Source organism: Manis pentadactyla, chromosome 1 (genome assembly GCF_030020395.1).
Source record: "Manis pentadactyla isolate mManPen7 chromosome 1, mManPen7.hap1, whole genome shotgun sequence".
NCBI classification, from domain to species: domain Eukaryota; kingdom Metazoa; phylum Chordata; class Mammalia; order Pholidota; family Manidae; genus Manis; species Manis pentadactyla.
In genome coordinates, this window is record NC_080019.1 from 211,117,136 (window position 1) to 211,143,665 (window position 26,530).

Sequence of the window (26,530 nt, forward strand, 5' to 3'; positions counted from 1 at the left end):
CAGCAAGCATTCGCTGAGTACCTAGTGTGTGCTAGGAGGAGCAGTTGATTGAGGATTTTTACCTGACATAAGGCCTTCATTCACATATTTTTTATTATTACTATTTTTTTCTTTTTTTATTGAAGTATCATTGATATACAATCTTATATTGGTTTGAAGTATACAATACAATGGTTCAACAGTTACCCACATTATTTAAATCCTCACCCCAACCAGTACAGTTAATATCTGTTGAGATAGAATGATTTTATCATTGGCTGTGTTCTCCATGCTCTACAGCTATCCCCATGACCAACTTATGTCATGATTGAGAATTTTTGCATTCACATATTTTTTAATGAGGACATTTTAGGGGCATGAATAAATCAGTTTGATGGAGAAGTAACCTTTGGTTCAAAATGAAAAAGGTGTGAAAGTGTTAATGAACTCAACTTACAATTGACAATAAATTAATGTGGTTCTAAATTGCACTTAGTAAGTGCCAGTGGGACAGCAGAGTGATCAAAATATCAGTCTCTTGGGACTATGTTTAGGAAAAGAATTGTATCTTCTTCTCTCTAGTGGAAGATGGAAATCCTCCTGGAGGAGAAGCTAGTGTTTATCTGTTGCCACTTTTCTTTGTGGCTCAGAAGCAAGGTTGATCATCCTACAACACACTGTTGAGAAATAGAAAAAAGCCTGAGTATATGAAGCTCAGATATTTAGATCCTATAAACACTTTGTCCAAACATATGCTTCTTGCTTGAATAGAGTGAGTGCTAATTCCAGTTGTTATTTGGAAGGTCGTAAAAATACTGTCTGTTTCTACTTTACAATAAAATTACCTCGAGAACTTTATGTTACAACTATTAACTCTTCTGGGCACGTTGAGCAGGATACCTGCATGTAAGACGGTCTCTGATGAGTGGATCTTAAAGGTGGGAGGTGAAAACCCCCAGCTTCCACCCTTGCACAAATCCTTTCTTTGATGCCCCAAAAAGCTGTGGACCTTCATTCTTTAGCTTAAAACTAGATATGGCTCAGGTGGGAGCCTCAGTGATCTCTGTTCTGTGCTGTTGGAGCTGTGAAGGCTTCTCTGAGGAGATGTCCTTAGAAAGGATGGCAGCAGTTGGTCAGGTCACTGTGCTGGCTCCAAACACAGGACAGGCAGGGCATGGCCTTTTGAGGAATTCATGGTAAATGGAGAAAGAGTTTTTGTCCTTTCTTTCCCATTGCTTTGAGTTTCTTGAAGTAAATGCCTAGCTGTCGGTACCCTGAGCCACAGCTGCCCTTGGCTTGTGCTTCAGTTCTGACGCGTTGTGCCCTTTCCACGCTCAGAGTGAAAGCAGAAGTGGTGGGGGCGTGGGAGGTGGGTGGGTGGGTTTGCACTTGTGCTCAAGTCTGCATGCACTTGTTTCTTTCAGTTTTGCTGCTCTGTTTTCCCCTCCTTATGGGGGCATCAGAGCTGTTTGGAGAATTTCTGTTAGCCAACTAACTCAGGGCTTTGGATTGTGACGTGTAAATTGTCTTCCTTGGTTTGGTCTGCCCAGTAAAAAGGCTTTTATGAGCTGTCTTTTTCACAGTGTGTATAGCACTCCTGGGAAGGGAGAGCCATATGTTCTAAGACTGGGATGGCAGAAGGTCAGACATAATGAGTTGGGGTTATAACAGAAACATTAAAAGAAAAGAGCAAAGAGTTTGCTGATGTGGTAGTTTGCTGCACTCAGTCAGGTTCTACCCGCTGCACTGAATAACAGAACCATCGTTACATAATGAAAGCAGAGGTCAGTGGCCTGAATTTCCATCTGCCATTGAGCTTTAAACCATCATGCCACCTTAGGTGAATCATCCTGCCCTTGTCTGATATGCTTTATCTGCAAATTTTGCTAGGGATGTAGCAAGCCATTCCTGGGACACAGTAAATCTGGACCATAGCCCTGCCGTCTGGTGCTGGCTTGGAAAGCAGGCAGTCATGGATGATGAAGCTGCTAGTAACATGGTTAAGAGGACTGGTTTTAAAATGATTGAGACCTTAGGTCCATTCCAGTTCTGCCACTCGATGGCATAGAGGCCTTGTGCAAAGGGGATGACATCTTTTGATTTAGTTTCCTCCTCTCTAAAATGGGAGTAACAATATGGTATAAGGACATCGTGCTGTGTTGCGGATTAACAGAATTAGAGCACCTGGTGCTGTGCCTGCTGCATAGTGAACACTCAGTGAGTGCTGGTTACTGTTTTCTAAGCACCTTGCAGTTGGAACATTTCCTTTTGAAAATTCTTTCAACACTTGCTCTTGTTGTTTATTAGATCAGATGATGGCCTTTTTTCCCCCACTTATTTAATTAAGCATTTATTCAGTACTTGCTCTGTGCTGAAGCAGACATAAACATCACATAGTCCTTGACTACAGAGAGTTTGCATTTTAAAATTACTACTAATGGTTCCTTAGTCCTGTGGTAATAGGAAGTTTTGCCCTGCTGATGCTTAGGGAATCAGACCCAGTTTTCTGGCTTCTTTTCAAAGCTTGTTTATTCCTTCTCTGCCCGTCTTAAAGGTTTACCTGGAAAGGGTCATGGAGAAAGGAGGGTGGGAAGGCTTGCAGAGGCTGGGTCACTTGGTTCCCTTATTTATTTTGGTCCACAGCTTACAGGCCAGGTCTCAGCAGCTTTTCTGGGCAGAGGATGGGTACTTGCCAGGTTCCAGGTGGAACTATGCCTCCATTATGATTCAGTTGCTTGAGATTTTTATCTCCTGTCAGGTATGGTTTAAGGTATGACTTGACAGTCAGAAGCTTAGGTGCTGTATTTTGGAGCAGACCTTCTCTGAGGCTTGGCATCTACCTCTGAGGGCCTCTTTTCCCATCTTCTTCATGCTCTGGGGCTTCCCTGGACAGATTTTGCTTGGTTTTGAGATGAATCCCCCAATATTCCCCCAATATCTCAGCCCCTAATTTATGCTTAGCACTTTCCCCTAAAGCCTTTGATACGCTTGGTAGTCAACAAATGCTAATTTAATATATATATATTACTCCTACCCTAAAACAGAATAATTCTCATCTATACAGTTTTTCACATACAACAGTCCGTATTCATAAACAGTTTTTCCAGCACTCCTAAATCAGAGGTAGAGTCATTACAAGTTGTTTGGGAAGAAAAAGTGTGGTCTCTGTCAACTGAAAGATGTTCCCTGAAGCCCTTCTCCATTCTAGCTTTGTAGATTATTACTGCAAAGTATGTTTGGGGTTACAAAAGAAGAGGTATACCTCAGACCTTGTATTCTTGTGGGATAGCCCTGACTTTACCCCCAAACTGCCTAGTGTTTTTTCGACAAGGGAAAGTGCTTATACTTTACATTTATAGACGTTTTCTCACCTCTGAAGATTTCAAAGTGCATTCTCGCTGTTTCTCTCCTTCTCTTTCTTTCTCATATTTCAAAATATTTCTGATTGTGCAAAAGGGGGCATGTGGTTTTAGTCTCATTTCTTATGATAATTCTTGGAGGAGAAAGGTTTTAATTTTGCCCCAGATACTGAATTTGATTTGCAGAGTCAGAATTAAATCGCAGGTCTTCTGGTCTCAAGACTGTGTACAGTGTTTACTGGACTCCAGATGTTATTTGAAATACAAAGCACGAAAGGGTACTTACTTCCTTGTAGCATTTTATCACAAACTGCATACATTAAGTCAGGAATTTCAGGGAGTGTTATGCATATGAAAGATAATTTAAGAGATGTGAATTGCTATGTCATGCAGTGGCTTCTTCCAAAAGCAAGAGAGAGGCGGTGACTTAAGCCTATGGTTTTTTATATCTTGAGATGTTAAATCAGTTTCCTGTCCTTTTCACCTAATGTCTTGTTTCCACTAAATTGTTCTTAAAAAATTACTGATTTGGCAAGTTGGTTTTTCTACTTAACATTTGGCTTGCTAATGAATTGTAAAGCAATAGAGAGTGTCATTTTCCACATCTATAGCTTTACTTTTCCTGATGCCCTGTGCCATAGTGTGACTCATTTGTTCCTTCCCAAAGGATATTGAAATACAACCCTGTTACTGAGACAAGAAAAATAGAATAGTTAAGTCATCTTTTTTTACAGTTTATTCTGTTTTTTTTTTCATGTGGATATGTGGATGCATTTACAATATAGGTAATATACATACCCACACAAGTGGTATGTGTAAGTATATATACTTTTATCCATACAACAAAATTTATTGGCAGTCTGATGAATGCCAGACTCTGTGCGGGGTTTTGGGAATCCAGCAGACCCATCCCCTTGCCCTCATGGAGCTTGCAGATGTTAAGGAATTAAGCAAATGCACCTAATTACATATACATGCATATGTAGTTAATTAATCGTAAGGAGGCAGTTCAGCAGGATGGTTAAAAGCATGAGGTTTTAGAGTTGGACCTGGTTTCCTAGCCCAGTCACCCACTGGCTGCATCACCTGGGGCAGGTTCCTTAAGCTCTCAGCGTCATCTATAAGTGAGGAAAGAGGGGTACCCTCTGTTTACAGCGTCATCTGTAAGTGAGGAAAGAGGGGAACTCCTGTGTTTAATATGTAATGAAAATTTAAATACAATAAGCCAGCCAGCTATGAAAAGATACCACACTCTGAAATTTCATGGAAAACATTTATTCTGGACCTTTTTAGTGATGTGGAAAGGAGAGAAAGTCATCTGGTGGCATGCAATTATAAATAAGCCTTCTTTCCATGAATACTTTCTTCTTTACGCTCTCTAAAGGACAGACTCACTGCTTCTAATGAAGTGGCAGAACTTACTGAGTTGGGCACTTTGCACTTGTCCACTGGCAAAATGTCCAAAATAAAATCATAGAGGTCTTCAATTCTTTGAAAATAATATTTAACTAAAAATACTATTTGATAAAAGCTAATTGCTTTTACTCTGTCATAACTTGCTAATGATTTGTCACTGGAAAATACAGAAGATTGTGAGTGTAAGAGAATGTGATAAATAAAAACCTTAGGAAGACTCAATGGTATTTTTCTCACGTCAAGCAATGCTTAAAGCCATATCTGGCTTTGCAAGCAGGACTGAACAGTTTTACATGGTTGCCCTGAGAGGTGAAAGTGATTGAGTCTGGGGCAAACCTTTCAGCAAATGTAGTCTGTACCCTGTGATACTGATGACTTGTGGACCCAGAAGTTAACCTTTCTTTAGGACACTGCTGTCTGCCATGCATTGTTTAGGATGGAACAAACTGATTTCTCTAAACTTTGGAGCTGATCCATCCAGGACTGGATAGATCAAGAATGTTCTTGTGTGCTGTATATTAGGATATTAAGCTTTCTGAAATTAAAGAACCATCTGCATTATTAGACGACCGATCCCAGTTAGCAGTATACAGCTATTAGCAGATGATGAGAGAGTTAGTTCTTTGTTGCAGAAATCCAATGTACTGCTTCTTTTCTCTTAATAGTTGCTGTTTCTGTGTTTAGGTTGACTGGTTTTCAGCACCTAGATGTATCATGGCCTTGTGTTGAAAAACTACTGTTTCTTTTCACTTAGAACTCTGAGTGTAAAGGAGGGGGGTATCACTCAGGGACTCAAGCAAAGGGATAAAATCGAGCATACCAGTACATTGCCTTAAAGAGCACGCCTACGGGAACTCTTGTGTATACACCCGGCACTTTCTACCTGCCTGACATTGTGGCTCTTTGATGTTTTATGGCACCTATAGTTTATTTTGTAATGAAAGGAAAATATTGAACTCTTTACTTAGTTTATTTCTGGGACATGATTTTTCATTAGAGATTTTTGAAAATCGTTCTAGCAATACACAAAGGAAGATGAGACTTTACAAAGCAGGACAATGAAGTGGAGCAGTGGTTCCCACGGTGTGAGGTGAGACCTGAAAACCCAGTGGGGTCTGAGCCAGTGAAACCACTAGAAGCATCTGTTCCGTCAGTCTAGGTATGCAGGTCTCTTTAAGTGGTAGGTGTCGCTACTTTAAATGCAGTTATTCCCAAGTGAAATAAGCAGATACCACATGCTGAAAGAAGTACATTAGGAGATGCTCGTCCAGCAAGGGGTATATTTCAGCCCTCTCCAAAAGCTAATGAATATCTTTATTTTTTAAAAATGTGAACTCTTGACTCATAGTTCTCTTGGGTTTTAGCTATGTTCTTGTAGTGAACTTGGGAAATACAGAGAGGTATGTGTATTTCAAACTGGAACAGGGGAGTGGTTTAGTTAAAAAAATCTGGTGTGTTATATCAGCTCACAAAGGGCACATGGCAGAGTGGCTGAGTGTGAGCCTGGAGCCAAATGGCCTGGGCTTGAACCCTGGTTCTTCCGATTACTAGCTGTGTGACCTAGATGGGCCATTTAACCTTTCTGTTCCTCAATTCTCCACTTAGTGGGGCTAATGATTGGGTGTCCAAAGAGTCCCGGTTTATGCCTGTGTCTGCCATAATTCTTAATAGTTCCTCTTTTCATTCCCCAGAGTATCTTTATTTGGACAATAAACTATATGGTTGCCCTACAAATAAGAGAGCCAAAATCTGAGCATCATTTTGAAATTTAAAAACATTGAAAACAATAGCTGACTATACTGTGTGCTCAGTAAATATTAGCTGCTATTACCAGTTGCTGCAACTAAAATCTGTTTTAAATACCCAGCTTTACACATTACTGCAGAAGCAAGAATCTTTATTGCACACCTCAGCTCTGAAGGTGACATTTTTTAAATTGGAAAATGGAGAACCACCACAATGAGAGCAAGTTTAATACAGTTTTGAAAATTCCCTTCCTTTCCTAGCTGGAATGGGTGAAACAAGTAGCATGGAGGAAATGACTGTTTTCATTCACTTCACTCGCAGAGTGATCACCACACAGGGCATGCTGGTTTTACAGAGAAAATACTGCTGGGGGTGTTAATTTGGTTTGTGTGTTTGATGTGCTATTCTTTCCAATCTGATCTCTAGTTTTCTTCCTTTGACCTTTCTTTGTGTGTCACCTTCTTTTTCCTCTTCTCATGCAGTGTCTAAAGCTAACTGGCAGCCCTTCTTCACTGGTCCTTGTGCAAGGGGATACATACAATTACACATAATTAAAAAAGCTTTATTTGAAGTAGTGATTTCATCTACTCACTCTTAAATCCTTTGTCATGTTTGACATTGGGTTTAAAAAAAGCAAGTTGGGATTTTGACCTTTTTTCATACACACACCTTGGTCAGAGTTGCAGCTAAGCCTAGGAGATAGTCGAGCTGAACAGGCACAGAGATAGGATGGACTTCATCTCCTGGCCCTGTCACCTGCCAACTGTGTGACTTGGGGCACTCTGTTTATTTTGCCTCTCAGTTTCATTATTCTTCATCCTTAAAATCAGGATAATGATACTTCCTGCTTCCCAAGGGGATTGTGAGGATCTAGTGACCTGACCAGTGAGCATGCTCTAAGCCAGTGCAGATGAGGAGTTCCTTCCTTTGACATTGGTTAAGGTGATTGAAAAGAGACTCCTCTGAGGGCACACCTGAACTGAGGCTTGAAGAAAAAGAAGATAAAAGTGCTACCCCTTTATGTGTGTTTGAGCTGCTGATCGCTGTAGTACCTGGTGATTTAGCAAGGATGCCTGCCTCTGCATGCATGAAATACTTCATATGGGTAGAAAGACCACTTGTTTGTATCTGTGACTGCGCTGCTGGAACCGTATCCGCGGGAGCTTGTATTACCTGACAGCTTGGAGGCTTGACCAGAAGTCGGATGTGCAAGAGAGCTCAGATTTAACCAACCAGGGCAAGGATGACTTAGCTTTCAAGGAATATGTATGCTTTGAAGACTTACAGGGTGGAGAATAAAAACTGTCGTTTTAAGCTCTGCATTCCCCTGCACTTAAACTTCTAAGGAAGTCTTTAGACTCCTAGCATTTTGGGGCACCGGAAGGCATAGTCATTTTTCTTCTTTTAGTTATCCTAGTTTATGATTTTCTGTTCTTTAACTTAAAGTTTGTTTTTATTGTAGAAAATTTCAAACATGCCACAGTTGAGAGAATAGCGTGTTAAACCTCCATGTCCTAAGTACCCAGCTTCAATAATTATCAACTCATGGCTAATCTTGTTTCATCTGTATTGCTGCCCACTAATCTCTGCTCTTCTCCTCCGGCTTCTTTGAAGCAAATTCCATACTTTCTATTTTATTAAAAATAACCATCTTTTTTTGGTTTATTTTCATTTTAAAAAACAGCTTTATTGTGGTGCAGTTGCCATAAATTGCATGTATTGAAACTGTACCATTTGATCAGTGTGTATATGTATACTTTATGTATATATAACATATCAGTGGATATATAATAAGTATAATATATATACAGTTTGTACACATGCACACACACACACACACACACACATATCCACGAAACTACCACAATCTAGGCAGTGTACATGTCCTTCACCCAAACATTTCCTTGTGCCCCTTGGTTATTCCTTCATCGTGCCCCTGTCTGCCTCCCACACTCAAGAAATTATTGATTTGGTTTCTGTCACAATAGATTAGTTTGTATTTTTGAGAGTTTTGGATAAATGGAATCACACAATATGTACTCTTTTTTTGTGGGGGGTTGTCTAGTTTCTTGCACAATGACATGGTCTTTTATTTATTCTACAAATATTATTGTGCTCCTACTAGGTACCGTTTTGGAAGCTGAAAGACGTGTTAGGAGGCTGTTGTAGTAGTGCAGGTGAGAACTGGTGTTTGCGGTCTGGGTGGTTACTATGGAGAGAATTGTTGCTGTCAATTAGAGATCTGCTGTGGAGGTAGTGCTAATCAGACCAGCTGGATGTGGGTGAGGAAGAAGGAGGAATTGAAAATTGCTCCTCAGGATTCTAGCTTGAGCATATAGGGAAAGTGTGAAGAAATGGAGGAAGACTCTGGGAGGAATAGGTGTGACCTTTCCTGATTTGTTCCTTTACCAGGTGTTCATTGCTTTTTCAGAGCTATTGTTGTTACCATTAGTTGGTCTTAAGCAGTCTCTAATCAGATGGAAAACAATATTTACAATACATAAGATATTCACAGGACTGTTGGGTCTTCTCAGAAATAGTATTAAATATTAAATAGAGGCCTGCTGCCATTGTCAAATAAAAAACAATGAATTTCAGTTTTTTCCTTAGGTATTGTATCATTTAAACCAGACAAGGGGATGAAAGTAAAGCAAAGGCAAATTACGTTTTCAGACTTTTAAAAGCTTCTTGAGGTGAAGTTCACTATGGCCTCCAGAATGTTTTTGTGGTGATTTCACTATTAAAAATGCTCAGGTTCTGCTAAGTCTGTTGCTTTGGTATTAGCCTCTGTACTCTTTGACCAGCTATGTGAGTTTTATTCTAATATACAATAGTGTGACTTCCTTCTACAGGCTATTAACGTGTCAACTATTTTATTAGAAGAACTTGGCCTCCTTTCAGGAGTTTGGCCTTAGAAAAATTGGGTCAAATGATCTTTCTGGTTTTTGAATTTTGTAAGTTACATGCTACCTGGATTATTAAATTTATGAGCACCTTTGGGAAACGAGTTAGTCATGAACTACTACTGTGTAATAGTAACAACAGCAGTTGCATATCTATTCTTTATTATTTTCAGAGTGCTTTATGTGCATTATCCCATTTAAACCCCACATCAATCCAGTGAAGTGGGTACTGTTATCACCTTCATTTTTCAGGAGAGGAAGCTGGGATATAGAAGGGTTACCTAACTAGACCAGACTCAACAGTCAGTGTTAGAACCATGCCCTGACCTCAGGCAGATAGTCTGATTCCAGAGCCCATGCTCTTAATTGAGAGACGACACTCAAGGTGGATCTTGCAAGATGAATAGGAGTTTGATGAGCAGTGGGGACGGGCATGTTAGGCAGAAAGAATCAAGTGTCTCATTGTGGGCGATGTGAGAATCTTGTTATCCTGGGAGGGGAGGCAATGATGAAATGATGGGGTGTTAGGGCTAGAACGACCTGGGCCTAAAAAACATGTGTTGGTTAGCCAGAACAGCTTTTTCATCAGTAAATTTATGAGGTCTTTAAAAAGTCTTTTTGAAATCTTTAACAAGTTAGATACCATTTCTATTTTCTTAGATCCACAGAGCTCAGATGGGGAGTTTCTGGACTAGCAAATCTCAAAGGCATCTTCTTATTTCAGGTAACCTGGATCTTGTCATCCAGGAGTAAATCCACTGCTCCCAACTTTTCTGTTTGGCTCTGATTCCTTTTAGGGTTAAAAGGAGTTTTAATAGTTTTAAACTGAATAGTCTTTCTAAACCAACACTCTTGTCAGAAGCTAAAAGGCTAACAATTAGCTATCATTTGAATACCATTGGAATGGTACCCTACTTACTTGATCCTTAAGTGAATGATGGGTGTAAAAAGGAAGGTCTGTGGTGTGGTGGTTAATGCTTTTTCAGAGGCTAACTCTTATTTCCTGCTTTGAATAAATGTGTTGTGCTATTCAGTAGTAAAATTTTATTATAATGAGGATATAATAAATGCAAAATAAAAGATGCTTTTAAGCTTTAATAAACAGTGTTATCTCTGAGTTCAATGAAAAAGAATCAGTATGTGCCAGAGAATTTTAGTTTTTACTGCACTGAATGTGCTTTTTTTCCCATTAAAAAAATGAGTAGGTAATTTATGAATAATAATTTCAAAAGGTACAAAACTCCCACTCTTTTCTCCCAGCCCCTTCTTTATTTCCTCCTCAGGCAACATTGTGAATTCTAATGGCTCCTTTTATAAAGAGCATATATGAGTATATGTTATTTTTTTAGGATTTTGTTATGGGAATGCTAATAAGAGTAGAGAGAATGTACTCATAACCCAGCTTCAACAACTTTTAATTCTGTCAGTCATGGTTTAATCAGAAGTAAAACTACTAGCATGCATGGTTGCATGTGTGTGTGCAATGAGGGATTTATTATGGAGATTTGACCTCACACAATGACTGTAAAGGTGCTATTTTATATATGTGTATGTGTGTATGCATAAATAATCTAAATGCCTAGTTTTCACTTAAAAAGTAATAACATGCAAACTAACAAGAAAGTATGATCCAAACTAATGAAAAAGATGAATTAAGTAAAAACTGACTCTGAGTAAGCCCAGATGTTAGGCATAACAAAGATTTAAAAGCAGCTATTATATTTAAACAACTAAAGTAAAATATATTCAAAGAATTAGTAGAAAATACTGTATGAGTCAACAAATAAAGGATTACAACAGGCAAATGGAAATGGTAAAAAAAAGAACCAAGTGAAATTTCTAAAACTGACAAATATTATAATTGAAATGAAAAGTTCCTTAGAGAACTCAGTAACAAATTAGAAATGGTAGAAGAAAGAATCAGTGAACATGAAAGTAAATCAAGAGAGATTTTCTAAACCAAAGTACAGAGAGGAAAAGAAGAATCAGACAAAAAAAAGAGAGCTCTCTATTACAATATCAAGCATTTCAACATAATTCCAACATGTATAATAGGATTTCCAGATGGAGAAGAGAGAACAGGACAAAATATTTTTTGGAGAAATGATCTAAATACTTGCCAAATTTGATGAAAATTATTTGCAGATCCAAGAAGTTCAGTGAACTTCAACTGGGGTAAACACAAAAAGAAATATACCTAGACAAATCATAGCCACACTTGAAAGACAAAGAGAAAGTCTTGAAAGCAACAAGAGAAAAACACTGTATTATACACAGGGCAACAATAATGTAATTAATGACTAATTTCTCATCAGAACCAATGGAACCCAGAAGATGGTGAAGTTCTATATTCAAAGTGCTGGAATAAAAACAAACTATCAACTAAGAATTCTATATCCAGCAACGCTGTCCTTTAAAAATGACGGTAAAGGAGGTTTGACTTTGGATTCTGGGAAAATGGAGTAGACATACATTTCCCTATTTCTCCCAGTAAATATGATTAAAACTCTGGAAACTACATAAAAAAGAAACATAAGGAGACCCTGAAAAGTGAAAAGAAAGAAGGCAGAGTAGCTACAAACCGCTTGTGCCCTAGGAATGACATGATGGTAAGTTCCATGAATTTTATTTTTGTCCCTTATAACCTAGAGTTGGAGTTGAAGAAGCCACCAACCCACAAATGCCAATGAATATTGACCAAAAAAATCCCAGAAAAGCCTATTCTCTGGCTGAAGGAGCAAGTAGGAAAGGGTTAGTCTAGGCATACAGAAAACTGGTCAGTAACTACCGTACTCCAAACACTACAGAAAATACTGTGTGCCTACCCATTCTTGCAAGGCCAAGTATAGAGCCTAGACTTGCACCCCCATGAGGCTCTGTTGAGGTGCCACAGTACCCCTTTGATTTTGGTGTCAGAGAAGGCCAAGTAGAGAGCTAGGCCTTTCATCATTGCACAGCAACAGTGTGGCTACCCTCACTATTGTGTAAGTAGAGACTGTGTGGGGAGCCAAAACTCAGCTCTGTGCAGCTGTAAGTAACAGGGCTCCTCTCGAGTTGTCCATAGTGGCTGAGTGGGGAGGCTGAGTGGGTAAACCTGGACTTTGCTTCAACTTGTCAATAATGAGATGCCACCCTTCCCCTGCCAGTGTGGTATCATAGAAAGCTAGCTAAAACAAGATGTTTACATGAGAGCCCAAGTCTTATAATAATAAAAACGTTTTCCAGGATATAATTGAATAATCACTTGTCATGCCAAGAAGCAGGAAGATACTAAACTAAATGAAAAAAGACAGTCAAAGGATGCTAACACTGAGATGACAGAGGTGTTAGAATTACACACCAAAAGTTTTAAAGCAGCCATGACAAAGGTACTTCAGTGAGTAATTATGAATGTACTTGAAACCAATGAAGACAAAGTTTCAGAAAAGAAGTAGAAGATGTAAATGAAAGCTAAATGTAAATTTCAGAACTGAAAAATAGAATAACAAAAAATGAATGGGCTCAAGAGCAGTGTGAAAGGGACAGAGGGAGAAATAATCAGTGAACTAGCAACTAGAACAAAAGAAATGACTCAATCTGAACAAACAGAAAATAGAAAATTAGTTAATTAATAGCTCCCCAGTACCTATGTGACTCCAACAAAAAGCTCATCTAACATTCGTGTCGTGGCCATACTAGAGGAGCAGAAAAAGCATAGAGCTAAGAGTACTCAAAGAAATAGTCACTGACCACTTCCCAAATATAGGAAGAGACTTAAACCTGTAGATTCAAGAGGCTGAGTGGACTCCAAACAGGATCATCCCAAAGAAATCATAATTAAACTTCTAAAAACTCATGACAAAAAAAATGCTTTGAAAGCAGCCAGAAGAAAAGTGACACCTTATCCTTAGGGGAAAAACCAATGCGAATGACAGTGGATTTCTTATCAGAGGCCCTAATAAAGGTCAGGGGAAATGGTACGGTATTTTTTAAATGTTGAAAGAAAACAACTGCCAACCTGCAAGCCTTTATCTCGTGAAATGTCTTTTAGGAATAAGAGGAAATCAGGACATTCTCAAATGAAGGAAAACTAAGAGAATTTGTTATCAGCATTCCTATCCTAAAAGAATGGCTAAAGGAAGCTCCCTAAACAGAAAGGATATGATTAAAGAAGGAAAGTTTTGAACATCAGGATGAAAGAAAGAACATACTAAGCAGAAGTAAAGGTATATACAATAGGCTTTCCTCCTCATGAGTTCTCTAAATTTTGTTTGTTGATTGAAGCAGAAATTATCATCTGGTGTGTTTCTAAACATATTTAGAGGAGATATTTAATACAGTTATAATCACAGAGGCTAAAATGATATAAAGGGAGGTAACTTTTCTATACTTCATTGGAACTGGTAAAATAATACCAGTTGACTGTGATGCTTTATATTTTATGTACATGTATAAATATATATGTACATGTATAAATATATATGATATAAACTGTGATGTATGTATGTAAATATATATATATGTACATTCAAAAGCACTGTAGGTATATAAAAATGTATTTCTTAAAAAAATGACCCACAGGAAGGCAGGAAAAAGGAAACAGAAACAAAATCACAGAGAACAGACAAAGCAAGAAATAAAATGAACAACAAAGTCTTAACAAATCAATAATTTCATTAAATTACATGGTCCATGGCCCAACTATATCAGTTAAAAACAGATTGGCAGAGTGGACTAAAAAATATAACCTAAGTATATACTGTCCACAAAAAACTTTAAATATAATAATGTATATATAAATGGGTTGAAAACAAAATGATGGGAAAAATATATTATGCAAACATTAATCAAAGGAAGGCAGGAATGGCTATCATATTTATCATATATAAAAATGTCTATTTATTATCATATAAAGTAGACTCAAAACAAAGAAAATTACTAGTCAGGGAAGGACATTCTATAATAATAAAATGGTTAATCCACCAAGGGGACATAGTAATACTAAATGTGTATGCTCCTAAGAAAAAAGCTGGAACATGAAGCAAAATCTAATTCTAAAAAAATTGAAAGAAGAAACAGACCAATCCATAATTGTAGTTGGAAACTTTAATGTTTCTTTCTCAACAATTGATGGTTCAGTTAGACAGAAAATCAGCAAAGATATAGAAGAACCCAGGAATATCACCAACAAACAGGATCTGATAGATATTTCTAGAATATTCTACCTGAGAACAGAAGAATATCCTTTCAAGTATTGATTGCACATATGCATAGATAGACCATATCCTGCACAATCCAGTAAACCTCAGTTTTATTTATTTTATTATTTATTTATTATTTTTTAAATTAAGGTATCGATATATAACCTTATGTTCAGGTTTCACATGAGCAACATTGTGCTTACTGCATTCACCCATATTATCAAGTCTGCGCCCCCAACCCCATTGCAGTCACTGTCCATCAGCATAGTAAGATGCTGTAGAGTCACTATTTGTCTTCTCTGTGCTATACTGCCTTCCCCATGCTTTCATTAATTCTTTCTATTGTTTTATTCTTCTCAATTTTATTTATTCTCTGATCTTTATTATGTCCCTCCTTCTGCTGACTTTGGGCCTCATTTCTTCTTCTTTCTCCAGTTTCACTAATTGTGAATTTATATTGTTCATTTGGGATTGTTCTTCCTTCTTTAAATATGCCTGGATTGCTGTATACTTTCCTCTTAGAACTGCCTTCACTGCGTCCCACAGAAGTTGGGGCATGGAGCTGTTGTTTTCATTTGTCTCTATATATTGCTTGATCTCTGTTTTTATTTGGTCATTGATCCATTGATTATTCAGGAGCATGTTATTAAGCCTCCCTGTGTTTGTGGGCCCTTCTGTTTTCTTTGCACAATTTATTTCTAGTTTCAGACCTTTGTGATCTGAGAAGTTGGTTGGTACAATTTCAATCTTTTTGAATTTACTTACTGAGGCTCTTTCTGTGGCCTAGCAAGTGATCTATTCTGGAAAATGTTCTATGTGCACTTGAGAAGAATGTGTTTCCTGTTGCTTTTGGGTGGAGTGTTCTGTAGATGTCTGTTAATCTCAGCAAATTTTTAAAAAATTGAAATCATACAGTGTGTTTTCAATCACAGCAGAATTAAATTAGAAATCAGTAAGAAATAAGAAAGTGTTCAAACACTTGGAAACTGAACAGCACACTTCTGAATAATGCATGGGTCACAGGGGAATTTCCAAGGGAAATAAAGCAGTAAATTGAACTGAGGAAATGAGAATGTGTGGATGATTGGGTGACCAGTGAGCTGAGGCCCTTTGTGGCACCCTCCTTGCCCCAAAGCCAGACATTCACTCCAGGTAACCAACTCCCTAGTGGGACACAGTGTGTAAAAAAATCAGAATAATGCTTGATTCTGTGTTCCTTTCAATGAAAATGATAATATTCTTATACAGAAGTCCCTTATGTATTTTTAACATGCCTCATTCTTTTTAGTGGCTACTTAGTATTTCACGATATGGATTACTTCAAATAACATGCTTAAAAGTAGTGCTTCTTGACTCTTTGCTGACTCATTAAAATTTGTCAAAGTCTCTATCCCTTCTTTGGCTTTCCTTGTGATTTTATTAGGGGATGAAAAGGAGGGAAAGGGAAGTGTCTGTCTTGATTACCTGAAATGCCATTGTTGATGCTCCTGTGAAATATGTCCTGGCAGCCCTGAGCAGGTTGGCAGACCTGAACAAGCTAGTCTTGCTGATGAGTGATTCTGTGGCATCTATGTGGATTTTTCATCATTAAAGACTTTTATGCCTCCCCAGGTGTTTTAAGTGAGCGTGTGCTTCTTTGTATTAACACTCAGCATTGCATATTCACCTCTTCCTGGGAACTTTCTCTGTACCTTGACCTTTTGAGATTATTGGCACTGATGTTTATTGATAAATGTGTGTTTTTTGCTGTCCTTGTAATCATCCAAACATTAGAGACCTGCTAATATTTTGGTGTCTGGGGGTAGAGCTGTTAACAGATAGTAGTATCTTTGGAAACAACATTCACATGGGTTCTTGTTTTTTCTGGACAGAGTCCCTATGTTCACTGTGTTTGTTTACTTAGGTTTTTGAGGACTGGTAGTGGAGGTGGTGGGGCACTGCGATCTCTATTCTTGTGAGGTATATAGGCAGAAAAATGAGGTATTTGATAGTACTGTCTGTAGCTTATTATGTTAACCTCAAGGAACAAACTTGCTCATGAGAAACTATTAATTTTGATGTATGAATCCTTCCTTTAACAAATAGAAATGGGGACTTTTCCCCTTTGTTTCCTAAGTTGCCATAACAAATTATCACAAACCTGGTGGCTTGAAACAACAGAAATTTATTCTCTCACCATTCCAGAGGCTAGAGGTCTAAGATCAAGGTTCCAGTAGGGCCATGCACTCTGAAGTGCCTGGGGAGAATCCTTCCTTACTTCTTCCAGACCCTTGGCAGCTCCCAGGAGTCCTTGGTGTTCCTGGGCTTGTTGCTGCATCACTCCAGTCTTGCCTCTGTCTTCCCACAGCCTCCTTTGTGTGTCTCTCTGTGCTCTCCTCCTGCTATAAGCACCCCAGTCATTGGATGTAGGGCTCCCCATAATCCAGTATGATCTCATCTTAACTAGTTACAAAAATTACCTATTGGCAAAGTCCCTATTTCCAAACAGGGTCACATTCTGATGCTCTGAGTGAACATGCATTTTGGGGGGACACCCATCAACCCACTATACACTCTTAGTACTTTTTCTATTTTTTGGCAGAGTGGAAAGCATTTCAGACAGCTATAGCTAATCGTACATTGTGTTGTTTTTCTGGCAAAAACAGTTGTAGTTATAAGAATTAGCTAAGCAGTCACCTAGATAGACGATATTAACTGCTGTGGTCACAGCAGCATGGGGTCATTCTGATGAGTGCCATATTTATTGATTGCAGACCTAGATCATGGAGTTGGTGATATAAGGGGACTGTTTTGTTTTCACTCCTTCCTATTGGCAAATCAGCTCCTTCTTGTTCTTAGATCTCACTTGACAAAAGAATTTTATCTTGCATGATAGCAGACACTGTGAGAAACTTCAACCATAATTTAAACTGCCATTTGGTGTATTGTAACACAGCATGCAGAGAACCACCTGAAGCATTGTAATGCAAGAATTCCCAGGAAAGAAGTTTAATGAAGAAGAGAGTGGCCATTATATAGGATAATTACACAGTTATAAATGCTTTCATTTCTGCTTCAGTGAATTCTTGGTGATTATTTTACTTTTACAGAATAATAAACTCAGAAGATTCTGGTGCAATGTCTGTCAGATTCTAGGTATTCCTGGGAAGAAAGCTTTGGTGTTAGTCATTATTTTTGCATCTAGATTTTCTCATTTATAGTTTGCCCATGTATGGTCAATACACATTTATTAGTGTAACATTAAGTAGTTAAGGCCATGAAATACTATGGCTCTGCAGTGGAATGAAAAATAACTAGTGGCTTGATCTGTGACAGTTTCTAAGTACCTGGAAATGCTTAGAAGAAAACATGAACTTCTGCCCACATAGTTGACCTTTGCAAGTCACTGTGTCAGCCATACTTGGAGAAAACATGATTCTTTTAACTTCTCCCACTTATGCCTGGACCTGACAATAGGTGGTTGACATGAAAATGGGAAACAGATAGGAGCCATTGTTCACCCTTCCTTTGTTTTCATTAAATAAGGAGCAGGCAGCTGCATGATTAGTTGACTTTTGCAAAACAAAGGAAAAGCAAAAAATCCTTGTCTTCCTCAGGCTGCCCAGATGTGATTCTAGTTTGTAGTAGCTTTTTGGTACCTTTCAGATGCTTTTGTATGGCTTACTTGATATTGAGGATCTTATGCTTCCAACTATAGTGTGGAGATGTTCATTTTTTTTGCACTTTTGTACGAAGCCCTTTCTTGAAGAAATAGTCCTACCTCTTGGCTGGCTGTGACTCTAGTTCTCTTTACCGTGATAGCCACTGTTCCTTATTGCCTCCTTTTAGGCAATGTCCAATTTTTCCTACGTCCCTGACCTCTAAACTGGGAGCACAGTGGACTCCGGGTGTGAATCTTCATTCTGCCATTTGCTTAACTTACCTTAGAAGTTGTTATGGAGATTGCACGAGTTAACATTTGCAAAGTACTTAGAAATGTGCTTGGTTTATAGGAAACACTATATAAATCTGTTTTAAAAAGATAAGTGTTCTTTTCTATGTTCTGTCTCTTGACTGTGGTTGTGGTTACATGACTACACATTTGCCAAAACTCATCAGAAGTGTGCATTTTAAAAGGATTAACAAGGTTAACAAATTTACTTTATATAAATTGTACCTTAATAAGCCTAACCTAAAATGTTTTTAAAATATAAAAATAGCAAATTCCTTACTTCAGTCAGGAAAGGGTTCATTATGTGTTACCCAGTAGGATTATAGAAACATAATTCAAAAAGGCCTGCCATTCTCGTTGAGCAAGCCAATTTTAATGCAGGATAAATTTGTATATCAGCATGAAACCGTGATATAAGAGATGCTGCCAAGCAGCTTATTAGTCATCTAGGGGAGAAATGCTTTTATAAGAGTTGAGAGATGGGATTGTTTATGGTAGTCATGAAGATTTCACCAAATAGTAGGGACTTACTTGAGCTAGTCCTTAGAATATGGGTAGGATTTGGAGAGGTGAGTATTTGGGAAGGGCGCGTGGGTGCTGACGCCAGGCCAAGGGAGCAGAAGTACATGTAGAGAGTTTAGGCAACTGTGAGAGAGCTGGTTGGACCAAAATGGACTTCTTCTCACTGGGTGAGGGGCAGCTGTGCTGTCTGGGCTGAAATGTTCTGTTCTCTGTATATACAGAAAGGCCCACCATCAGGGAAAGACCGGGTGAAGAAAGGTGGATCCTACATGTGCCATAAGGTAAGTCCAGTTACTAACAACATTTGGTATTCTAACAGCAGGTTTATGGACTCATTGTAAACATTAGCCCCCAAATGTCCCATCTACTTCTGTTGATACATACCTGTTCTCCTCAAAACCTGCAAAAAAGTAGGATAATCATTTCAAGTTTGGGCACAGCCGTGGACAAAAGTGGCACAGAAAGCAGAGGCTGTGAATGGCCTGTTGCCAACCAAAGTCCATCTGTTGTATCCTGACCCTGTGAGACCTTTGTTGTCCCAGGAGCCGGAGTGGGCTATATACCTTTTCCAGTACATAAGTCTGGAAGCACACTCTTAATTTATTTGAGACTCCTGTAAATTTTTGGATTCTCTGTGGAGATTCAGATGACAGCTATAAGTGAAGGGAGGATTGTGGTGTACGGGGGTGGAAACCTCGTGTTTCTGTGGGCTTTGTGAGGTGAGCATCAGTTGCATTGTTTTTACTCTCTGGGCTGTGATTTCAGTGTTCAAGCTGGCTGTTCTTGGTTAGTCAGAGTGACTTGGTATTTCATGAATAGCGTTTTTAAGGAGTTTGGAAATCAAATACTACATCTCTCCCTTTTTTTTTTTTCTTTTCATCACATATTTATGGATCTCTCACACTTCAGTTTCTGTCTTTCTATCCCTGTGCAAAGATGGCATTTTGCAGATTGTTATTACAAGAAGCTTCCTATGGTGATTCAGTCAGTCCAGGTGGTTAGAGACTTAGAACACTCTATAATGGCTGCAAGTTAAGTTATACTACTTTGATAATGGAGGCATTGTGAACTTGCCTTAAAACAGTGGTTCTCAAACTTTATTGCACATTTAGGATCATTTAGGATCTATAAAAAATACTGATGTCAATTTTTCTATTTGCCTCATTCTGATTTAATTTTTGTGGATTATGACATGGGCATCAGGATTTTAAAGCTCTCAGGATGATGATAACATTGAGCAAAGTTTGGGAATCATTGACCTAAAGAGAATCTTTTTAGATTATGTATATATGTGAGTTTGTTGGTATATGTGTGTGTCTTCTGTGTTTCTTAGAATTTTTAATCCAGTTGTGTAGATGGAAGTTCATAGAGTTGAGTTCAATTTATGCTTTACAATACATTTATGACAAGATAGGGACAAATTTGCCTTTAAAATTTTAATTTTAAATTAATAGCACTACCCTGGGTCAGTACTTTTAAATGTTTATATACACATCAGTCTTTAGTCCCAACTGTAACTAAATTATTAAGATAGGGGCTCTGGAATTAGATCTGAGCTGGAGTTCTGTAACTGCCCCTGGCTAGTCTGTGACTTTTTTTACTTGATCTTTCTAATTCTCAGTTTTCACATTTGTAAAATGTATCATAATTGCCCCTACTGTGAGGTTCTTTGGAGGAATGGGTGGACCCAAGTATATAAGCATGTGGCACTGTGCCTAGCTGACTGTATAGACTCTGTCAAAGTTAGTTGCTGCTAACCCCATTATCCTTAATCATCCCCTTTATTATTGTTAGATTGTTTTTCCCCTTACCTCCCTTTTCAATAAAGAACCACCTACTGAACTTCTAACTAGATAGGTAGAATTTGGAAAAACCTGGAAATGGTGCTTATGGCAAAGGTGAAAATCAACAAGAGAAAGAAAATCAACAAAAGAAAGAAAGAATATAGTAATTTATTTTGAAAAAAAAATCACCTTAGTGAAAAGGGCACAGGAATCAAAACTATGAGACAACGTGGTTTTGGGTAAGAACACAAACTCTGCAATGGGGTCAGGCTATAATCCTGAATCCACCATCTGTAAGTCATGTGACTTTAGGCACACTCTTAGCATCCCTGTGCTGCAATTTTTCCTCATGTAATATAATGTAGATTCTAATAATACTACTTCATAGGATTATTGGGATGATTAAGTGAATTAATACATGTGAAGTTCTTAGAACAGTTCACATAGTAAGTGCTCAAGAAATATTAATTTTTGTTCTTGCATGTTGTTAGATTAATCCCCATGGAGTCCATAGCCTAACCCACACACTGAAGAAATCCTCACTCTACATCATTTTACACCGAGATAACTGGCAACAAGAGGTGATATAGTGTCAGTGGTAAGAACAAAGCATGGAAGTGAAGAGACCTGAGTTCTGCTATGTGATTTGCACTAAATGATTTTGTTCATAGTAAGCTACAATTACCTTAAAACTTGCCTTATCCCTAAAAATCTTCCTCTCATAAAAAACACTATTACTTGACCTCAAGGTCCCAGGGCTGGTAAGTCATTATCTTAAATGGAGTATTCCTAAGTCCAGGATCACATTCTTAGGGCAGATATTGAGATCAGTTTCATGTAGTAATTAGCCATTTTGATGAAGTAGAGCTAAAATAGGTCCTTCTTACTACCTTTGCTCTTAATTAATAAGGTGACCCATATTTCAGCCACTCAAAGATCTAACATCATTAATAACTGTTTTTGGTCCTGAAAGTAGAGTTGAAAAAAAAAGAGCAATGAGGACATTTAAAATCAGGCCATTTTCCTCTTTAATCATGTGTTACATTAGTTACCCATTATTAGAAATTAAAATGAACTACTTATTAATAAATGTTTGCTGAGTGAATGAGTGCATTTGAAGTGGAATGACGTGTGAACTGTGTTCTCGAATGGTGGCCTCCTGGTGCTTCAACACTAACTTATAGTCAGACTTGCTTTGTGGGGTTTAGTTCTTCACAGTCATTCAGCTTAACGGAAGCTTTTAGGAACAGCTGTGATCCAATAAAGGACCAGCTCTTTTTGTAGTCACTGATTTTAAGCTTTTTTTGGTTATGCAAATAAAATGTTTTCATTGCATAGAAATTAGAATATAAGTAACAAACATGAAAATGAAAATAAAATTTTTTTATCTTGCTTCCTGAAGAAAATTACTGATAGAATTCTACCAATTTTTTTGGTGCTCTTTTGTTTTTTTTCTTCCCCAAATGGGATTATTCTGTATGTACCCAGGGTCTTATCCAATATGGCTGTGGTGAAAATCTTTTAGACATCATGGATCTCTTTTCTACTATCTGTGTCAAGGCCTCAGAATTCTCCTGAACACAGTGTTCCAGGCAGGCACAATTCATCAAGAGTTGTTACAGCCTCTGTTTTGTGGCATACAAACATGTTATTTAAAAATAGTTTATTATAATTTGAGAGATATGTTGCATATAGAAGTATGCCATCCAACAAAGACCTCAGTCTTCTGCTTTACCACCAGAGACATCCCTCAACTTTCCAATTTATGTGGTAAATGTACATCCACAGTCAGATGCTGGCAGGGGCATTATCATTTCCAAGACTTCTAAGACCTGCAGAGAGAAGCTGGCTAATGCTTTCCTTCAGTGAAGAAGCAAGTTAACCCAAAGAGGTCAGATAAGACAGGCAAAGTTAGTTTCTGTAATTAAGAGTGTGCATTATGAATTTACAGTTATAATATCATCTATGGTCTTAGGGCTTTTTAATGTAAAAAGAAGATGAAGCATTTTGACATTATTCTGTTAACAGCTCCATTTTACTGATGATGGAACAGATTCAGAAAGTCTTTGCCTAAGTTTAAACAGCCAATGAGTCTTGGATTTTGCCCTTTCTCTTGAGTAAATTACAAAACATTTGTCACAATTTCTGTTTTTATCAAGCCCAAACTCCATTTTCTGTTTAGAAGACCACCTGTAATATGACTCCATCTTATTCATCCACTGTGTTTCCTGCTTTATATCACCTGTCATCTTTGTACCAGTCATTGGCTCTTGCCTGGACTTCTCATTCTCCACACCTCTGGGCAACTCAGCCAAACGACAGCTCCTAGAGAGGCCTTCCCAGGCCACCGTATCATGTGTGGTGGCACAGTTATGGAACGAGAATGTCCATGTCTGGTCACCTGGCTCCCTGTGAACTTGATTCTTGCTCCAGTGTGGGATTCACTCACACACCTGGACCATGGGGCACTGGATTCTGTGCAGAAACTTAATTCTAGAAACACCAGAGCACTGCTGCTTCCCAGAAGCCAGTGAGTAGGCCCTGTGTGGAATGAGGCTTCTACTCTTGTCTTCCTGCTTGGTCACCTCTAGTCATCTCAGAGCTTTCAATGCATGCCAGTCACAGGGGTAACAGATGCCATCAGTGTTCTCATTATTTGAGGCATATTTTGTACTCATCTTCCCTCTGCCTGCCTAAATATTGGTGATAAACTAGTTACAATCCTCACTGGCCATAGGGAAAATGAGAAAATTGGTTGCTAGTGTTACCCTGTATAGAGGACAGAGCACTGTGTCATTCTTTTTCTATGGTAGAATGCTCCAGATAATTTCTGTGGCAGCTTTAGAGATAATTTTTATGAAGATTAGAAACATGCAACTTTTGTGACAGAAAGGGCAGTAATAAGAATTAAGAAAAAACCCCTTTCATGCAGACCTGTCCCCTCTGCCCCAGATTCTCTCTCCTTCATGAATTCTGAACTTATTCCATAGGATGTTTTGTGTAGATTATTTAACCAGCTGACAGGAACTTTAATTTCATCAGTCCAACTCATAGAGGTAATGCTCATGGCACACAGGATAACTAGTTTACTTTCATTCTATATTATTTTGGATCAAAGAACAACCCTAGGACAGAAGAGTTCCATGCATGGTTATTTTTGGAATTTTGAAGCTTTTGAAGCATTTAAATCAAATAATCTGTGGTTAGTCACCAAGTACCTACTAGATGGCCAGTGTTAGGCTTTCTTACCTGTACAGGTAAGTGTGTACATGCAGGTTGAGGGGTGGGATAGCATGAGATAGGAAACTTTTCTATCTAGGAGTATAGAATATTACCAGGGAGCAGGTGCATCACAGTTAGAACTCAGTTTGAATTCTACTTTCTTTAACATCTGTGTCACCTTGCATGACTCATTTAATTTGTCTGCGCTGTTATGATTATATGAACACACCCTGCCCTGGTGTGTTCTAGACATTAAATGTCTGCGTGTGTTTGTGCACATGTATATACATGTACTGTTCTCCTGTAATGAAAGAGATACAAAACAAATCTATGCACAACAGTTTAGCTTTAAGAGTTGTTATGATTTAAACTCAAAAAGCAATGTATTAAAAAATTTTTTTCCCATAGCTTTTCCTACTCTTGATGTTCCTAGGCTTGTTTCATTATTGCCAATCTGCTGGATATTAAATAATGTCTAAAGTTGTTCTTTATTAATATTTTCTTGATTGCCCTTACTGGTTTAATGTTAAATGCTACTTTAATGTAAAATAACTTTTCAAATTATGAAAGTAATATATAGTTACTGCAGGAAATTTGGAACTCCATTGCTTAAGGATAACTACTGTTAGTATTGTGGTGTGTTCCTAATCTTGCTGTGTTTTCTTTTGGTGTACGTAACAGTGTAGATTGGGATCATACCACATATACAGTTTTGTATTCTGCATGTTAACTTGACATTGTATCATGAGAATTTCCTGCCATTAAATATTACATAAAAACATGATTTTTAACAGCTGCTCCTAGTCTAGCATGGGTATGCAATAAATTATGTAACTATTGGTTGTTACTTTTTTTCCACCAACATCTTTGTCCTGTAGCTGTTTCATGTTTATAAGGTAAAGGACTTTGGGTAAGGTGAGATGAGCTCTGAGTGTGCTGCCTTTTTCAAAACATATATACTAAATTTGCATGAGGGTTGTTTGTGGGGAAGCCCTGTAGGCAAGCCAAGCTTCTCTCCAGCTGGTCTCAGATATACAGCATGAACCTGACGGTGTAGAGCCGGGGGCTGAGAGCACTCACTCGCTCCCTCTCTCTGCCCAGTCCTACTGCTATAGGTATCGCTGCGCTGCTCGAAGCCAGAATACACCTGACAGCTCTGCTTCCAATCTGGGATTCCGCTGTGCCGCTGACCGCCTGCCCACCGTGGGCTAAGAGGCGTGAAGAGCCTGTACGAATCCAAGAAGAAGTGGTGTCTAACCTGTACTCAGCTTCCCTCAGAACACTGAGCAACCTCACGTGAGGAATTCCCACCACACGGTGGGTTACGTACCTGCCCGATGGCCAAAGGAACTGTCATGCGAGACCAAATCTCTGACCTGCGTCAGCATAATGCGCTTTATTGTGTGGTGCATTTCTGGGGATCATTGCCATGTGTTACTTTCGGGAGTCTTTTAAAGAGGAAGGGGGTGGAGGGAACCCTGAGGTGGGCTTCAGGAGGCCTGTGTCCTTCCCAGACTCTGCCATTAGGGTTAGACTCTGGGGTCCCATGCTTGACTTTCCTGGGCCTCCGTGACCTCATCTATCAGTGAAAAAATGCACAACATGATCTCTGAGGTTCTCTCCAACTCAAAAATTCTATGAGTATATCAGATTCTATTGTGATTTCATAGTAAGAATTTATGGCAGATTATTTTTTAGCTATTTTTTTCCATATGTGAACCTCGGGTGATACTAATCATGTAAAATAAGAGTCCTCTTACATATTATGTTCAGGAAAGGATAGGGGTGATGGTGGTGATGAGTCTTTATGTTCACACTGCACTTTGCTTTTTCAAGGAAATCAGTGTCTTTCACAATGTTAAGATGAATCCCCCGTGGGCCAGCGATGGCATGCTCAAGTTCAGCAATTTGAACATGCAGGACTGTCTGTGGGGTGACTCTACTGTGCTTTACCTTTAACATTAAGTGCCTTTGGTTCAGGGGGACAGTTATAAACCCTATTTCCCCCTCTCCCCAAAGCCTTCAGTGAATGTGAAATATGTGCTACGCAGAGAAACTTCTTTAATTCTAGATGTAGGAGAAAAGGAACAAGAGCCTTGAATTAACTGTATTCAGGGTATCTGGTATTTTGTAATAGGGAAGTAGGGAATCTAGTTGGCTGTGGAATATCAGATGCTTTGAATCATGCACTATGTCGAATAAACTGGTATCTGCTAAATCAGACTTCACTCTCTCCTTGGTTCCTTTTCTGTTTCCCTACATTGGGGTTTCTTTTTAAAGAAATGCCCTGTGATGATATGCATGTGTTTTGTTTGCTAGTAAACTTTCATGTCCATTAGCTACTTGATAACTTTGATAGGTGAGCAGTTTGTGGGAATTTTTATTCCTGGAGGCAAAGCTGTTCCGCCTGGAACCTTATTGTGACTTTGCTGCTTTGTGCCACAGTAGGTGAGGCAAAGTCAGGGGCATTGCCTCAGCTGGTGGTCCT

General features: G+C 38.5%; 1 protein-coding gene across 3 annotated transcripts in view; it reads left to right on the forward strand.

The window, feature by feature from the left end:
* Positions 1 to 26,265, forward strand: part of SUMF1 (sulfatase modifying factor 1) — a 92,472-nt gene extending 66,207 nt beyond the window's left edge. For 2 of the 3 annotated variants that reach the window (XM_036878374.2, XM_036878372.2), the window contains 2 exons: positions 19,258 to 19,317; positions 25,144 to 26,265. In XM_036878374.2, coding sequence (XP_036734269.2) covers positions 19,258 to 19,317; positions 25,144 to 25,254 — 171 coding nt within the window. In that variant the 3' untranslated portion in view covers positions 25,255 to 26,265. Of the gene's footprint in view, positions 1 to 8,625; positions 8,678 to 19,257; positions 19,318 to 25,143 lie in introns of all 3 variants that reach the window. The other variant, XM_036878373.2, reaches the window with a different exon arrangement.
* The last annotated feature ends 265 nt before the right edge of the window (positions 26,266 to 26,530 follow it).